The 16,041-nt window shown below is 36.9% G+C and overlaps 1 protein-coding gene across 1 annotated transcript in view; it reads left to right on the plus strand.

Moving 5' to 3' along the window:
* The window catches only part of dnah12 (dynein, axonemal, heavy chain 12), a 29,210-nt gene that overhangs the window by 2,831 nt on the left and 10,338 nt on the right, over nucleotides 1-16,041 (plus strand). Inside the window, exons 6-49 of the mRNA XM_016465023.1 lie at nucleotides 113-179; nucleotides 321-482; nucleotides 1,062-1,257; nucleotides 1,390-1,578; nucleotides 1,695-1,848; nucleotides 1,980-2,071; nucleotides 2,521-2,699; nucleotides 2,887-3,022; nucleotides 3,104-3,229; nucleotides 3,312-3,446; nucleotides 3,713-3,906; nucleotides 4,040-4,277; nucleotides 4,381-4,566; nucleotides 4,679-4,879; nucleotides 5,107-5,301; nucleotides 5,443-5,564; nucleotides 6,306-6,588; nucleotides 6,681-6,800; nucleotides 6,884-7,040; nucleotides 7,201-7,373; nucleotides 7,586-7,738; nucleotides 7,947-8,186; nucleotides 8,289-8,534; nucleotides 8,624-8,743; nucleotides 8,825-8,934; nucleotides 9,093-9,276; nucleotides 9,367-9,507; nucleotides 9,632-9,715; nucleotides 9,839-10,027; nucleotides 10,136-10,255; nucleotides 10,340-10,528; nucleotides 10,607-10,758; nucleotides 11,086-11,224; nucleotides 11,341-11,507; nucleotides 11,628-11,883; nucleotides 12,421-12,720; nucleotides 13,001-13,179; nucleotides 13,650-13,842; nucleotides 14,178-14,339; nucleotides 14,439-14,633; nucleotides 14,809-14,942; nucleotides 15,095-15,257; nucleotides 15,477-15,557; nucleotides 15,734-15,910. Of these exons, the coding sequence (XP_016320509.1) occupies nucleotides 113-179; nucleotides 321-482; nucleotides 1,062-1,257; nucleotides 1,390-1,578; nucleotides 1,695-1,848; nucleotides 1,980-2,071; nucleotides 2,521-2,699; nucleotides 2,887-3,022; nucleotides 3,104-3,229; nucleotides 3,312-3,446; nucleotides 3,713-3,906; nucleotides 4,040-4,277; nucleotides 4,381-4,566; nucleotides 4,679-4,879; nucleotides 5,107-5,301; nucleotides 5,443-5,564; nucleotides 6,306-6,588; nucleotides 6,681-6,800; nucleotides 6,884-7,040; nucleotides 7,201-7,373; nucleotides 7,586-7,738; nucleotides 7,947-8,186; nucleotides 8,289-8,534; nucleotides 8,624-8,743; nucleotides 8,825-8,934; nucleotides 9,093-9,276; nucleotides 9,367-9,507; nucleotides 9,632-9,715; nucleotides 9,839-10,027; nucleotides 10,136-10,255; nucleotides 10,340-10,528; nucleotides 10,607-10,758; nucleotides 11,086-11,224; nucleotides 11,341-11,507; nucleotides 11,628-11,883; nucleotides 12,421-12,720; nucleotides 13,001-13,179; nucleotides 13,650-13,842; nucleotides 14,178-14,339; nucleotides 14,439-14,633; nucleotides 14,809-14,942; nucleotides 15,095-15,257; nucleotides 15,477-15,557; nucleotides 15,734-15,910 (7,379 nt within the window). The remainder of the gene's footprint in view (nucleotides 1-112; nucleotides 180-320; nucleotides 483-1,061; nucleotides 1,258-1,389; nucleotides 1,579-1,694; nucleotides 1,849-1,979; nucleotides 2,072-2,520; nucleotides 2,700-2,886; nucleotides 3,023-3,103; nucleotides 3,230-3,311; nucleotides 3,447-3,712; nucleotides 3,907-4,039; nucleotides 4,278-4,380; nucleotides 4,567-4,678; nucleotides 4,880-5,106; nucleotides 5,302-5,442; nucleotides 5,565-6,305; nucleotides 6,589-6,680; nucleotides 6,801-6,883; nucleotides 7,041-7,200; nucleotides 7,374-7,585; nucleotides 7,739-7,946; nucleotides 8,187-8,288; nucleotides 8,535-8,623; nucleotides 8,744-8,824; nucleotides 8,935-9,092; nucleotides 9,277-9,366; nucleotides 9,508-9,631; nucleotides 9,716-9,838; nucleotides 10,028-10,135; nucleotides 10,256-10,339; nucleotides 10,529-10,606; nucleotides 10,759-11,085; nucleotides 11,225-11,340; nucleotides 11,508-11,627; nucleotides 11,884-12,420; nucleotides 12,721-13,000; nucleotides 13,180-13,649; nucleotides 13,843-14,177; nucleotides 14,340-14,438; nucleotides 14,634-14,808; nucleotides 14,943-15,094; nucleotides 15,258-15,476; nucleotides 15,558-15,733; nucleotides 15,911-16,041) is intronic.

The following is a 16,041-nucleotide window of genomic DNA, read 5'->3' on the forward strand; positions in this document are numbered from 1 at the left end:
GTGTGTGTGTGTGTGTGTGTGCGCATGTGTGTGTGTGTTTTAAAGTTTTTATTTATAAAGCAACTTAAACCTTTGGGTTTTCATTAGGTTGTTATTAATGTTTTTATTCTAGTAAGCACTGTACTAAAAGATCCACAGTCAACTGACACAATTTCTCAAGAGAGCAACAGATCTGCTGAGTAAGTGTGCAGATTGTAAATAAATAATTATACATAAAATGTAAATATTCTAGCAATATTTAACTTAATGATCTTAATACGGCCAGATTATGAAGTGTACCTGACAAAAGGGCAGTTCTTATGATCTTGGTTTTGCTTCACCAGAATTCTAGATTTCTCCTGTCCATGGCATGACAGCTTTGTGCAGAGTCGAAAAGAGATGCAGAAGAATCTACACATATTACATCCAGTCATGAAGAATGTCCTTGATATTTGTTACAGCACGTTCTCCCACCTGCTCCTTATTGATCTCTCAGACTGCAGGTACTGCCGTTACATTTGTTATCTGGAATCATTCATTTTCTGATTACATGCTGTATATTTGTTGCTTGGGTCAATGGCAAGTAAGTATTTCCAAGATGATGAAAAGGATAAATCTTTTGACAATCAAATTCAAACTACAAGCAGCAAGGCTGCACACATATGTAATCTTTGTATTTATGTTTGTTTTAAACATTATTGAAAACATTTACACCATGCACTTTCAAAAATAAATAAATAATGATTCTTCATTCAGCCATCAAATAGAAAAATGTAAAAATAAATAAATAAAATAAATAAATACACTTGCCATGAGGGTCTAATGTCCTGTTTTATGGCTTTAATGTGACATGACAGTAACATGAATTCCTGCATGTTGATTTGATTTGGTGGATTAAAGTTAACAAACATTAATAAAAAACATAGCTGCTTTTTAAATAATAATAAATAAACTTTAAATGAGACTTTTAAGACTGAAAACATTGAAAAAAATTAATTTTTGTTTATTTTAGAAGTATATTCAAGTATCCATATGAATTGAAATTTGAATGTGTAATGCACATCTTGAAACCTGCTATAAAGGTCCACAGGGCCTGTAGACTGTGAAAGTCTGAAGAACAAAGTGGCTGTTGAGTGCAAGAGGGTAGAGGACAGACTCATGAAATCCTGGTTCCCCAAAGTCATTCACCTGCTCACCAGCAAAGACACTGTGCAGAAAGTCAAACCCAAAAAGCTTGACTCCTTTTACAACTGTGCCTCAATGCTTTTATCCAATCAGGTGAGCTGAGTATTATTTGTCACACAGTTTTATATCTGCTATCTTTGTCTATGCGTTTTTTTTCCAACTATATTGATGTTTTGATGTTGACTAAGGATAATGGAATAATTGGTTTTGTTTATCCTTTTTTAGCTAAAGGCACTAGTTGAGAGGAGTGTGGTGGCATTTGTCAGCTTGTTTGATCCCCTCAACATCAGCAAGCTTCCCCTATTCAAGATGGACTTAATATTTGATGATGAGAAGATGGATTTTTATCCTAATTTTCGTGATCTAGAGGAGGCTGTGCTTGAAATTGCAAACCTGATCAGCAATACCATGCAGGTTGGGAAATATATATTGATGTGCAGTTGTGTTGCACATAATTATTTTGACTATGTGGATCAGATCGGATAAGTTTATGAGCTCATGTTTGATATTAAGTCCTGCCTGTCCCACAGAGAGTGCAGACGGTCCAGGCATGGCTAGCAGAGGGCAACATTTCTGTAGTGGATGCCAAGCTCCCAGATCATGTTCAGATGTGGGCACAGACCACTCTTAGGAATGCTGTAAGAATAAACTTGGATGGACCTGCCAAACACTTCCAGAGCTATGGTAAGCAAAACCCAAAACACCCTAGCAACACCTTAGCAACCACATATGAATGGGTTAAAACCACATAGAACAATGTGTAATGTGTTTTGTGACTCTCTATTATTCTGCTCAATTACATGAATATTGTTTAGTTGACAGCTATGACTGGTTAGTCGATGGGACGGCACAGTCTCAAGTGGAGACATTAATGGAAGAAGAGCATTCTTTTGATGAGTACACCAAGGTCAGCTTATGTTTAATTCAATATATTATATACACTACTGTTCAAAAGTTTGAGGTTGGTAAGATTGTACTTGTTTATGTTAAGTCTCTTATGCTTACCAAGACTGCATCTATTTAATCAGAAATACAGTAAAAACAGTATTATTGTGAAACATTATTACAATTTAAAATAAATGTTTTCTTTTTTTAATATATTTTAATTTAATGTAATTATAATTTAATTTAATTTATTTTATGTAATTATATTGATGATGGAAAGTTCAGAAGATTAATTTTTTATATATATTTTTTAAAGTCCTAATTAATTACGTTCAAAAGAAAAAAATCTTACTCACCCCAAAGTTTTGAACAGAAATGTATTTTTACTTATGTACTAAGGTGTCTGTTTTATTTTTTTGTGTTTAATCTGTTGTATACTACATGTCTGTGTGTTCATATATCACATGTCAGCAAGTGGAACGGTTTCGGGCATTATCGCAAGAGATCTCTGGTCTTCCCTCTCTGATCCATTTTGACATGGTCCAACTTGACTGTGAGGAGCTCAAACAAGGACTTGCAAACAAAGCGAACACCCTTTCTGAAATCATTGTGGGGAAGCTTGTTAGTTCACACCATCAATGCAGTCTTCTGTAAGTTCAGTGCTTGAGTTGTTTTTGCCAATATATTAGGAACATTTCACCCCAAAATGAACATTCTATCATCATTTATTCACCCTTTTATGTCTTCTAAAACCTGTGTGACATTTTTAGATAAACTATCCCTTTGTCTAATTTCTCTTTAGATCTGCGATGTATATATCTGAATTTTTTTTTTCAGGATTTGTAAAGAGTTTGAGGGTATTCGGGACAGGGCTTTAAAAGTGCCTGAAACAACAGAGGACATGATGGAAATGATTACTTACACTGGTCAGGTGAAAACCAAGGGAATAGAGGAGCTCAACAATAGGATAACGGTGGGTACCTCAAAACTATTTATTTTAAATGTTCTTACTGCGAATAACAAATCAAATAACTTTTTATATTACGTTTTCTAGGAAGCACAACACAGGATGAATTATTTGATGGATGTACATATTTTTGATGCAGAGCATCTTGAACTGAATGCCACAGTACTGCTCTGGCCACAAAACATTTACCCGATCTTCGATCAAAGTGATGAGGTGATGTTTTGAAAGGACATACAGTAAATAAAAAATACAAACTTGTTTCTGTTAGAAGGACTTATGCACTCTGTTGTTGTAGGTGATGGAAGAAGCCAAGCAGAAGGGTCAACAAGAACTTCAAGTTCGAAGAGAGAAGCTGCTTCTAGAGCTAGAGAAAGTAGGCCGCAGGATGGAGGAATTTGCACAATGCTCTGAACTTGATATGATGCAACAGGTATATTACAAACTGAAATCTTCAGTTGATTTGTCCAGTTAAAATAACAGTTGGCGTAAAATGAAAATTTTGTCAGCCAAATATAATTTACTCAGTCACATCATTTCAATCCCATATTATTTCTTTCTTTTATGAAACACAAATGGATATCATTGGGATGACATGAAGGTGAGGTCTCAAAGTTTTCTTTTTGGGCTAAACTATTTATTTGACCTGATCTGGCATGATTACTTGACTTCTGAAAGAAATCTTCCTCTACTTTCCAGTATGCTTCTGATGTGAGAACAGTGCAGAAAAGAATTCAGGACACTGAGGAATCAATTGTCTTTATCAACAAAGAAGAAGCCCTTTACAAATGGGACCAAACCTCATACCCAGAGGTGGAGGTGATAAAGGAATCTATTGAGCCCTATCAGAAGCTCTTCAACTTGGTTCTGAAATGGCAACGCACAAGAAAGAGGTATCATATTCTTCTTATCCAATTATTATAATGGATCACCTAGTTTTCACTATTTTCAGACAGTTTCTTTTTCTCTCCAAGAACTTGATTAATGTTATAAAGAATGACATCTTATCCTGTCATCTGAGTGTAGATGGATGGACGGGTCTTTCTTGGATTTGAATGGTGAGAGTATAGAGCTGGAGGTTGAGGAGTACTTCAGAGAAATATACAAGATGCAGAAGTTCTTCCAGCAGAAACAGAATAAGGCAGAGCAAGAGAAGGAGAAAATAGCAGGACTAAAGAGCAAGCCCAAAGAGGAGGAGGACAAACAGGAGAGTGCCACTATTCTCATTTGTACCAGTGTTGTGGAGCAAGTCAAAGAGTTCAAGGTAGTGTTTACATCCTATTAAACAATTAACAGTGTTCATGGAATTATCACATTATTTAGATTTTTGGGTGAATTGTCCCTTTAAAATTATTTCCTATTCTTAGGAGTACATTCCATTGGTGTCCATCATGTGTAACCCCGGCATCAGACCTCGACACTGGGAGCAAATGTCAGAAATTGCAGGCAATGACTTGACCCCTGACTCTGGAAGCACGCTGCGCAAAATCCTTAAACAGAACCTCACCCCGTACCTGGAACTGTTTGAGAACATCAGTGCAGGAGCCAGCAAAGTAATAACACTGTGAATCAACACTCGTATTATTTATTGCAGTTCCTGTATGCAGTTATATGCCATAAAGAGACAAAACAACTCACATCTTTTTGGAAACCGTTCACTTTCAGGAATTCGCTCTGGAGAGGGCCATGCAGAATATGATGGAGGTTTGGGATACGGTGTCATTTCAATATCATCCATACAGGGACACCGGCGTGTCCATCCTGTCCTCTGTGGATGAGATTCAAACCATGCTGGATGACCAGATAGTGAAAACCCAAACTATGAGAGGCTCTCCTTTCATCAAGCCTTTTGAGACAGAAATAAAGGTGAGATCAAGGTTGAGGGATGGGCATTTCAAGAAATGAGTGATTAGTTATTTGAGAATTAAAATTTATATTTAGTTTTATTCAAACATGTGAACCAATATCACAAACGGTTTCAAAATAAGCTTGTTTCAAAAACCTCTAAAGTTTTAAAAATAGCTAAAAATATGCTGTAAGTTTTCTTGATCATGGGCAAGGAATAGTGAGCAAGTTTTGTTGTTTTAAACCAGACCTGGGAGGAACGTTTGATCCGTATCCAAGACACTATAGATGAGTGGCTGAAGGTACAACATCAGTGGCTATACCTTGAGCCCATCTTCAGTTCTGAGGATATAATGAAGCAGATGCCTGAGGAGGGCCGTCTCTTCCAGATTGTAAACAAACACTGGAAGGAGGTCATGATTCACTGTGTGAAGGACCCAAAGGTGATGACATATACTAAATACAAACAATAAAATAATTGGAGGTTTAGAAATCATTTTGCTTATGTTCTAGCTTATGTTCTCATTTATTTGGGTTTTTTATGTTTGAAAGAACTAATACCAATAATCCTCCCATTTGTACAGGTTTTAGCTGCTACTTCTCTGCCTGGATTGTTTGAAAAACTGCAAGAGTCCTACATCCTCCTTGAGAACATTATGAAGGGCTTGAATGCATACCTTGAAAAGAAAAGACTGTTTTTTCCACGGTAATATATTTAATATTTTGCATGTTTTAAGCTAAAGTACTTTTTTTTTTTTTCAATTTTAAAAATAAGCCATTCATATGTAGATTTGACTGAAAACTGCAACTAAAAGCATGCTGTTTGTTTGATCATTCTAACAAGTTCTGCCACAACAACACTGGCTTAACCAATGATGTGAGTTTGGGACAGGGCTAACTTTTTTTGACCAGTGGCAGACAACATACTTGGAAATTACTTGGTCATTATTTTTGCAGTTTCATTCAGTGATGCTACACAAAGTGTTATTTTAATAATCATTTATATACTATAATAGTATTTATTAATATTTTATTTTTATATTTTCAATTTTAACGTTAGTTTGTTTTGTTAATTTAATTGCTTTTGTCATTTGTATAATTTTTATAAAAAAGTATTTAGTTTAAATATATAATTTTATTTCTAATTCTTATTTTTATTTAATGTATTTTGTTTTAATTTATTTATTTTTCATTTTATTTTAGTTTTAGTAATTTTAGTATTTCAGCTTAAACTTATTTCAGTTATTTACCAAAGCAACATTTCTCCTTTTTTCTGCTAATATTTATATTTTACTTCAAAAAACTATTTTAATAGTTACTTGCTTAGTTTTAATAACAACACTGCACACTTCACCTTTAAGTTAGTACATTGTGCCATACTTTCGAGCTGTCATGCCATATATCCTCAGTGTTGTTTATATCAGTATTTCCTTTTCACACTCTGCAGATTCTTTTTCCTGTCAAATGATGAGATGCTGGAGATTCTCTCAGAAACCAAAGATCCCATGCGAGTGCAGCCTCACTTAAAGAAATGTTTTGAGGGCATCGCCAAACTGGACTTCCTGCCTAACTTGGACATCCAGGCCATGTACAGCAGTGAGGGGGAGCGTGTGGAGCTCATCCAGCTGATCTCTACGTCTGAGGCACGAGGAGCTGTGGAGAAGTGGCTGGTGCAGGTGGAAGACATCATGCTGAGAAGCATCAGGGATGTGATCAATCGCTCCAGACTGGTAAGACTCAAGTTCCCATTTGTATTTTTTTGTGTCAACTTTTGGTCTTTATTACTTTTTATGCACCAGGTTACTGTCTTGAATGTGTTCAGGCTTATCCAGAGATTAAAAGGAGTCAGTGGGTACGTGAGTGGCCTGGACAGGTGGTCCTCTGTACTTCACAGTTGTACTGGACGCTGGAGGTGCATGAGGCCATCAGGAGTGGTGCTAATGTAAGGAAACCACTCTGAATATCAGTGGACCATTGGATTCTGTTAACTGTGTACCAGAGATATTGATCTGAATGATTTCATAGGGTCTGAAGAACTACCATAAGCAGCTGCAGAATCAGCTGAATGATATCGTGGAGCTGGTGAGGGGGAAGCTGACCAAGCAGACACGAACCACTCTGGGGGCCCTAGTGACCATAGATGTGCATGCCAGGGATGTGGTCATGGAGATGATAGAGAAAGGTTCTCTTGTTTTGATTGATCTGCTAAAAAGCATTCTTCTGTTTTGTGAAAAAAAAATGTTTCTGTATTGTATGACATCATTATTTGAATTTGTGGTTACTGTATTGTACAGTTTGTTCTTTTTCATTTAAAAACTTTTAACTTTCAATATCCATTTCAGGAGTTTCTAATGAGACAGATTTCCAGTGGCTTGCTCAGCTACGTTACTATTGGGCTGGCGACAATGTCCGTGTCCGCATTATAAACTGTGATGTCAAGTATGCTTATGAATACCTTGGAAACTCTCCTCGCTTGGTCATCACACCGTTGACAGACAGATGTTACCGAACTTTGGTATATTAAAGGGCGAATTTATTTTATGCTATTTATTATGCTTTGCTATTATGCTATGAGAATACAGAAAATACTCAAATAGTTGTGACAATTTATTTATTAAATCTGAAACAATAATCAAACTAACATTAATCATGCCAGCTACATATTTATTATGTTTGAGGCATAGTTATTTCCTTTTCTGATATCTGGTTTATTGTCCTCTTTTAAAGATTGGAGCATTTTATTTGAATTTGGGTGGAGCTCCTGAAGGACCCGCAGGCACAGGCAAAACTGAGACCACCAAAGATCTGGCCAAAGCCCTTGCTGTGCAGTGTGTGGTGTTTAACTGTTCAGATGGCCTTGACTATCTAGCCATGGGGAAGGTGAGAGGGTCTTGTTTCGAATGAAGAGCTAGAATTATGTTCAAGGACTTGTCAAAGCTCAGAAACTTTAGCATGGTCATCTCTTGCGCTCAAATTTCATTAGGCTATAATCATCAGTTTATCTAGCATTTACTGAATGGGCTCTGTAAATAACATAAACTCTCATATAAAATCTCAAGTCAGCGTTTGCCTGAATATTCTTTTCTAGTTCTTCAAGGGATTGGCGTCTTCTGGTGCCTGGGCATGCTTTGACGAATTTAACCGGATTGAGTTGGAGGTGCTGTCTGTGGTGGCTCAGCAGATCCTATGTATTCAGAGGGCCATCGAAATGAGACTTGAGTATTTTGACTTTGAGGGAACAGAGTTACGCCTCAACCCCAACTGTTTTGTGGCCATCACCATGAACCCTGGATACGCTGGCCGATCTGAACTACCTGATAACCTCAAGGTGTTTTTTTAGTGTGTATTATGGGTAAATTGTTTCATTAAGATCACATTATCTAACATGGCTTTAACTGTACTGTTCTATGTTCATGTTACTCTTGTTTAGGTCTTGTTTAGAACAGTGGCCATGATGGTGCCTAACTATGCACTGATCGCTGAGATCTCCTTGTACTCGTATGGCTTCCTCAATGCTAAGCCTCTCTCAGTGAAGATTGTGATGACCTACAGACTGTGCTCTGAGCAGCTGTCTTCTCAGTTCCACTATGACTATGGGATGAGAGCCGTTAAAGCAGTGCTGGTGGCTGCTGGGAATCTCAAACTCAAATTTCCAGATGAAAATGAGGATATACTTGTAAGTTAATGAAATGGAAGTCTAGTTAACCCAGTGTCTTATACCAAAAGCTGGTTAAAATCAGATACATTACCCTCTCTTTGTTTTAGCTTCTACGGTCCATCAAGGATGTAAATGAGCCCAAGTTTCTCTCCCATGATATCCCTCTTTTCAATGGAATCACTAGTGACCTATTCCCAGGAATTTCACTACCTGTGGCAGATTATAAGGTACACTTTGCTTAATGTTTTTAATTTAGATTTGTAATGATAAATACAATATTTTAATTACATTTTGTTCATATGCAATAGTTATTCCTGGAATGTGCTCAAGAGTGCAGCAAAAATCACAATGTGCAACCTGTAAAGGTTTTCTTGGACAAAATAATTCAAACTTATGAGATGATGATAGTTCGTCATGGGTAAGTTGGTATTTCCCTTACCAATAATATTTAAACTGGTAATGTAAAACATGTAATTCTAAATGCAAATGTAATATTACATTTTATTTTACATTAATGTTATAGTAATTTTTATCCATGCATTTTCATAATACATTGTATAATACATTATTCCATAGGTTCATGCTTGTTGGAGAACCATTTGCTGGAAAAACCAAAGTACTTCATGTTCTTGCTGATACTTTGACCCTGATGAATGAGAGGGGCTATAATGAGGAAGAAAAAGTTGTGTATCAAACTGTCAATCCTAAATCTATAACGATGGGCCAAGTGTTTGGTCAGTTTGATCCTGTCTCCCATGAGGTAGGAGCTTGGTTTCTGCATCATATTATAAAAAGCAACCGCTTGTTTATTTGTATCTTTTTTTTTACTTGTGCATTTTTATTTAATTAGTGGACAGATGGGATTGTGGCAAACAGCTTTCGAGAATTTGCCTCAAGTGACACCCCAGACAGGAAATGGGTGGTGTTCGATGGCCCCATAGATACGCTTTGGATTGAGAGCATGAACACAGTGCTGGATGACAACAAAAAGGCAAGTTAACATTATTTTAGGATGACATGATAGCATATATTTTGATAGATATGCTACATGATAGCAGATCTTCCTATCATGTAAATAACATGTATATAATAACTGAAATTTTGTTAAATTTTAGCTATGCCTCATGAGTGGGGAGATTATCCAGATGTCCAATCAGATGAGTCTGATTTTTGAGGCCATGGATCTGTCACAAGCCTCTGTGAGTCAGCCTATCTCATTATTGAATATTAAACCTAAGCACTATCCATATATGAAGCAAATTCAAAACCACTTCAGCCTTCATTATCTATACCGTACTAACAATTTTTAATTCCTGAATTAGCCAGCCACAGTGAGTCGTTGTGGAATGATCTACATGGAGCCGTCTCAGCTAGGATGGACTCCTCTGGCGCTATCATGGATGAGAACACTTCCTGACCCACTTCAGTCACAAGACAATTCCACACTACTGCAGCAGCTCTTTGAGTGGTTACTTCCTCCTGCACTTGTTTTATTACGCAAACAGTGTCGGGTAATTGTTTTACATAATGAATTGCTTATAGCATAATCACATTAGATTATTTTTTATCTTAGACGTTGTCAACAAATCAGTCAGAGCTCATTGAGTTTAATATTCCAGGAGGTCATTCCCACCAGCAACAGTAATACTGTTGTGTCTCTCACACGACTCTTTGAGATGCTGCTGACTGGGCCTTTAGATGAAGATCCAGGGAACAAAAACATACGCACATGGATCATGGTAATTATTCATGTAAAAGGTACAATGTACAACTCATCAGAATGCAGTTAAATTTGTAAACATGAATTATTCTGGCCTATGCAGGCAGCTTTTGCCTTTGCCCTGGTGTGGTCTGTCGGTGGATGCTGTGATACAGACAGCCGCAGTCGATTTGATCAGTTTTTGAGAGAAATAATTTCAGGAAAGGCAGAAAACTACCCCATACCTGCTGCTGTGTCTAAATGGGAGTGTCCATTCGAAGAGAAAGGTCTTGTCTATGACTACAGTTATGAGGTTGGTATATAGTAGTGCAGTAGTATGAGAATTTGAGAGATATTACTCTGGAAAATGACTCTTTTTACTTCAAATTAGTTCAAAGGAAAAGGTCGTTGGGTCCACTGGAATGAGTCGATCAGAAATGCACTATTAGGTGACAAGAATACCAAAGTACAGGACATCATTGTTCCCACAATTGACACTGTGCGATATACTTACTTAATGGATCTCTGCATTCAGTATGGGATGTAAGTATTCTATTTTAATATCTTGACAAACATTAGACCAGTGGGTTTTGAGGGGAGAAAGAAATATGAGTTTGGTTTTTTTTTAAGGTTACATCTTGATTTTGTTTTTTCAAGCATTTTAATTTACAATAGAGTTGCATTATTTTAATATATTAATAATAATTTATTAATTTAAATACTTTTAAGTCATCCTGCAACGCCTTTGGAAGTTTGCTGAACCCCCGTTTTATAACCACTGCATTAACTTATATTCATTTTAATTTGTTTTATTCTATTGACCCAAAATTGTTAAATTGTTAAATGTTCTTGTTTTTCACTTTGATTTAGGCCTCTTTTGCTCGTCGGCCCCACAGGCACAGGAAAGTCTGTTTATGTGAAAGAAAAACTAATGAACAATCTCGACAAAGAACTCTTCCTTCCCTTCTTCGTCAACTTCTCTGCTCGCACCAGTGCCAATCAGACTCAGGTAACCACCAGGATACTTCCCACTCACCGTACAGTCAATATATTGTTGAAATTAATAATTTAAGTAATTTTTCAGTAGTATTTTTCTATAACACAAGTGCTCTCTTTATCCTATAGAACATTATTATGTCCAGACTAGACAAGAGGCGAAAGGGAGTGTATGGACCTCCCATGGGAAAGAAATGCATCATCTTTGTGGATGACATGAATATGCCAGCAAAAGAGGTGTTTGGTGCACAACCCCCAATTGAGCTGCTTCGTCAGTATTTTGACCATGGGAACTGGTAAATGAAAACTTTAATACACTATAAATCAGTTATCTGTCCTAGTCTTTTTACTCTTTGCTCTTATGTGCTGTTATAGATCTGAGCTTATAGAACTCTGTAATAGTCCTTATATTGTAGGTATGACCTTAAGGACACCTCAAAAATCACCCTTATGGACCTGCAACTGATCTCTGCCATGGGACCCCCTGGTGGTGGGAGGAATGCAGTGACTCCTCGTTTTCTACGCCATTTTAACATCTGCAGCATCAATTCATTCAGTGATGAGACCATGGTGCGCATTTTCTCTAATGTTGTGACCTTTTACCTCCGGACCAATGACTTCCCATCTGACTGCTTCCCGATTGGCAATCAGATAGTCACTGCAACACTTGAGGTAAGTCATGTTCAGTATATAAAGTACCGTTCAAAAGTTGGAATGGTTTTTTAAAGGGGTCATATGATGCTTTTTTAAAGCTCATTATTTTGTGTATTTGGTGTAACAGAATATGTTGACATGCTTTAATGTTCAAAAAACACATTATTTTTCAAATTTAGTCTTTGCAACTTCAGGGATCTTATCTATGCACAATCAGCTTGTAACACTCCAAAGAGAAAGGAAAACTTGAAATCGCATCATATGACCCCTTTAATGTTTTTGAAAGAAGTCTTTTATTCTCACAAAGAAAACAGTCATTTTGTGATATTCTACAATTTAACTGTTTTCTATTTGAATATATTTTGAAATGTAATTTATTCCTGTGCTTTAATGCATCCTTGCTGAATAAAATTATTAATTTCTTTCTTTTAAAAAGCAAAGGCTTACTCAGCCTAAACTCTTGAATGGTATATTGGTATATGGTATATAATTCCATTGTTTGTTTTTTTTCTGTATTAATTTATATTGTCTAATTCTGTGTTCTGTGTGAAATAGGTTTACAAAAAGGCTATAGAAAATCTCCTTCCCACCCCAGCTAAGTCTCATTACACTTTCAACCTAAGAGATTTCTCACGAGTGGTGCAGGGCTGCCTGCTACTGAAGAAGGAATCACTTGCAAACAAGCGAACAATGATCAGGCTTTTCGTACATGAATTGTACCGCGTCTTCTATGATCGCCTTGTGGATGACCAGGACCGAGCCTGGCTCTTCTCACTCATAAGCAATATTGTGAAGGAGCACTTCAAGGAAAACTTTGACACAGTCTTTGAACATCTTAAGGATGGTAACAAACCTGTACGTAAAAAAAAAACATCCAAGGCTTCTTTAGAATTTCTCATTCATTAAATGATGTACTTAAAATGACTGTAATTTAGTATGTATTATCTTAATATCTTAGGCAACTTTCTAAAATAAATGTGTCAAGTTATAACCAAATGTATATATTTTTAATGAAAAAGACTAATTTAATAGGACAAAAATACTGCCTTGCTTTCCAGAGATGAATACAAAGTCATTTTTGATCATATGAAACCAAAATGGTTAGGTTTTTTTTGTGTGTGTTATTTTTCCTCAGATTTGTGAGGAGAATATGTGGAATTTGTTATTTGGAGATTATATGACCCCTGACGTGGATGAAAGTGAGAGGCTGTATGCAGAGGTTCCCTCCATGGAGCGCTTCAGTGAGGTGGTAGAAGCCTGTCTGGAAGAGTACAACCAAACCCACAAGAACCGCATGAACTTGGTTATATTCCGGTAACTTTTAAAAAGCTGTTTACGCTTTAGTGCATGATGCCACATACTGCAATTTTCCAACAGGAATCATCTTAAATGAATAGTCCATCCAAAAATGAACATTCTGTCATCATTTACTCACCCTCATGTCATTCCAAAACTGTATGGCTTACTTTTTTTTTTTTTTTGGGGGAACCCAATAGAAGACATTTTGATGATTGTTGATAACCAGACAGTTTTGGTTCTCATTGACTTCCATTGCATTGTTTGTCCATACAGTGGAAGTTATTAGAAAACGAAACTGTTTAACTACCAACATTCTTCGAAGTATCTTTTTTCGTGTTCCACAGAAGAAAGAAATTCATACAGGTTTGGCAAGACATGAGGGTGAGTAAGTGGTGACACTATTTTTATTTCTGGGTGAACAATACTTTTAAGAGAGCAGAAGTGTGACATTTTTGATTGATTGTCTCCCTTGTTCATTTGTGTAGTTATGTCCTGGAGCACCTGTCCAGGATCAGCCGTGTGTTAAAACAGCCTGGGGGAAATGCTTTGTTGGTTGGAGTTGGAGGCAGTGGCCGCCAGTCCATCACCAGGCTTGCCACTTTTATGGCTAATATGACTCTGTTCCAGCCTGAGATCTCCAAAAGCTATGGCATGAATGAATGGAGAGATGATCTAAAGGTATGGGATAATTAAACAAAATTAACATTTTTCATTATTTACTCACCATCATGTCATTCCAAGCTTGTATGCTGTTATTGTTTGAGTGAAGCTCAAAAGTAGAATTTTTTTTTGATAAATCTTCATGCAGCTCTAATCCATGTGACAATTTGTTTCAACCGGGGGATGTCAAAAAACACCATTAAAGCACTACTTGTGTGCAATATTGCAAGTGTTCATTACAATATTTTTGGAGCTTGACAGCCCCTGGTAACTTTGAACGGTTGTATGGAAAAGAGCAACATGAAGATATTTAGAAGTCAAATGTGCCCACTAATGGATTTTGTGTTGTCTAGCGCCTGATGAAGAATGCTGGAGTAAAGGGCCAGAAAATGGTCTTCCTGCTCACTGATGCTCAGATAAAGGATGAAGCCTTTTTAGAAGATGTGGACAGCATTTTAAACACAGGAGAGGTACCAAACATCTTTGCTGTGGATGAAAAGCAAGAAATCATGGAGGTAAGATACAATTATCATATAAAAACTCTTATTGATGTGTAGAGACCTATATTGTTTTATTATTTTATTTTCCGGTGTTTTTCTCTGTATCCTCTTCAGGCTGTACGCCCCATTGCTCAAGCTGGGAATAAAAATGTGGAGTTCAGCCCTCTGGCTCTGTTTGCTTATTTTGTGACTCGCTGCAGAGAGAACCTACATATAGTAGTGGCCTTCAGCCCAATAGGAGATGCCTTCCGAAACCGCCTGAGACAGTTCCCTTCCCTGATTAACTGCTGCACCATAGATTGGTTTCAGGTGAGGTTGGCTAGGACAGGGAAGAGATGGTTAAGCATTTTCTTGTTGTGTTTGGAGAAACTTTTAAATTAATTGCTTCTATTCATGTTATAAATAAAAAATCACCAATTAAGCCAGTTTTGAATATAAACCTCCTCTGAAAGTGAAGTTACAGTTTAGTTTCTGATCTCCCCAGCCATGGCCTGAAGAGGCTTTGGAGCGAGTGGCTAATAAGTTCTTGGAGACACTGGAGCTGAGTGATCTTGAGCGACAGGAAATCGTGCCAATCTGCAAGACCTTCCACACTTCTGCTATTGATCTGTCTCACAGGTATGATGTTTATATCAAAGTTAGTATGATCTGTTAAAGGGGGGGTTCCTAGAAAATTCACGGAAAATAGGTGAGTAAATGATGACAGAACAGTTTATTTTACTTGTGGCTTGTAGAACACAATTGATTATAAAATTATGTAATCTTTGCAGGTTTTTGTCAGAGCTGGGCCGCCATAACTATGTGACTCCTACTTCCTACTTGGAGCTCATAGCTGCCTTCAGACTTCTTCTCACTCAAAAACGAGACACTGTTATGAGTGCTAAAAACAGATATACAAATGGATTGGACAAACTGGCTTTTGCAGAGTCTCAGGTAATGTGTTGGGAATAATGTAGAGAAAAATTAGCAAAAATTAGGCAGAAATATGATTTTAATTAGTGCTGTCAAACGATTAATCACGATTATATATACATAATAAATATACACAGTACACACTCGTATATTATGTAAACAAAAACCTTTATTTTGGATGTGATTAATCCCAATTAATCATTTGACAGCACACATTTTAATGCATTTATGCTGGTTTAGGTGAGTGAAATGAAGAAGGAGCTGGTGGACCTGCAGCCTAAACTAGAACAGGCTAAGATTGACAACACCAAAATAATGAAAGTAAGAAACATTGGCATCTATCTTACAGTACTGTGTTTAAAGCAAATGTTCATTTTGTACTACCATTGAATAGATTTGCAGTTTTTCTGTTGTTCCTATAGTAGTATTTCAGGTATGTTATCTTAATTTTGATAAACGTTTGCCTGCATATTTTAGCTACATGTTTCTCTTCTCAGGTGATAGAGGTTGAGTCAGTGGAGGTTGAGGCAAAAAGCAAACTTGTCCGTGTGGATGAAGAAACAGCTACTCTAAAAGCAAATGAAGCCCAGGCTTTGAAGAATGAGTGTGAGAGTGACTTGGCCGAGGCCATCCCTGCACTGGAGGCTGCACTGTCTGCCCTGGACACACTCAAGGTCAACTACCTATTTTACATAGTGCTTTTCACACTATATTGTAAGAAAGTCCGCATATTCGGACATGGGGAGAGTAACTGTGCTGTGTGAAGGTGGCTAATCATGTTAAACTACATGCAAGGAAGACAATT

This window comes from Sinocyclocheilus anshuiensis, unplaced genomic scaffold (assembly GCF_001515605.1).
Source record: "Sinocyclocheilus anshuiensis isolate Anshui unplaced genomic scaffold, SAMN03320099.WGS_v1.1 scaffold1053, whole genome shotgun sequence".
Taxonomy (NCBI): domain Eukaryota; kingdom Metazoa; phylum Chordata; class Actinopteri; order Cypriniformes; family Cyprinidae; genus Sinocyclocheilus; species Sinocyclocheilus anshuiensis.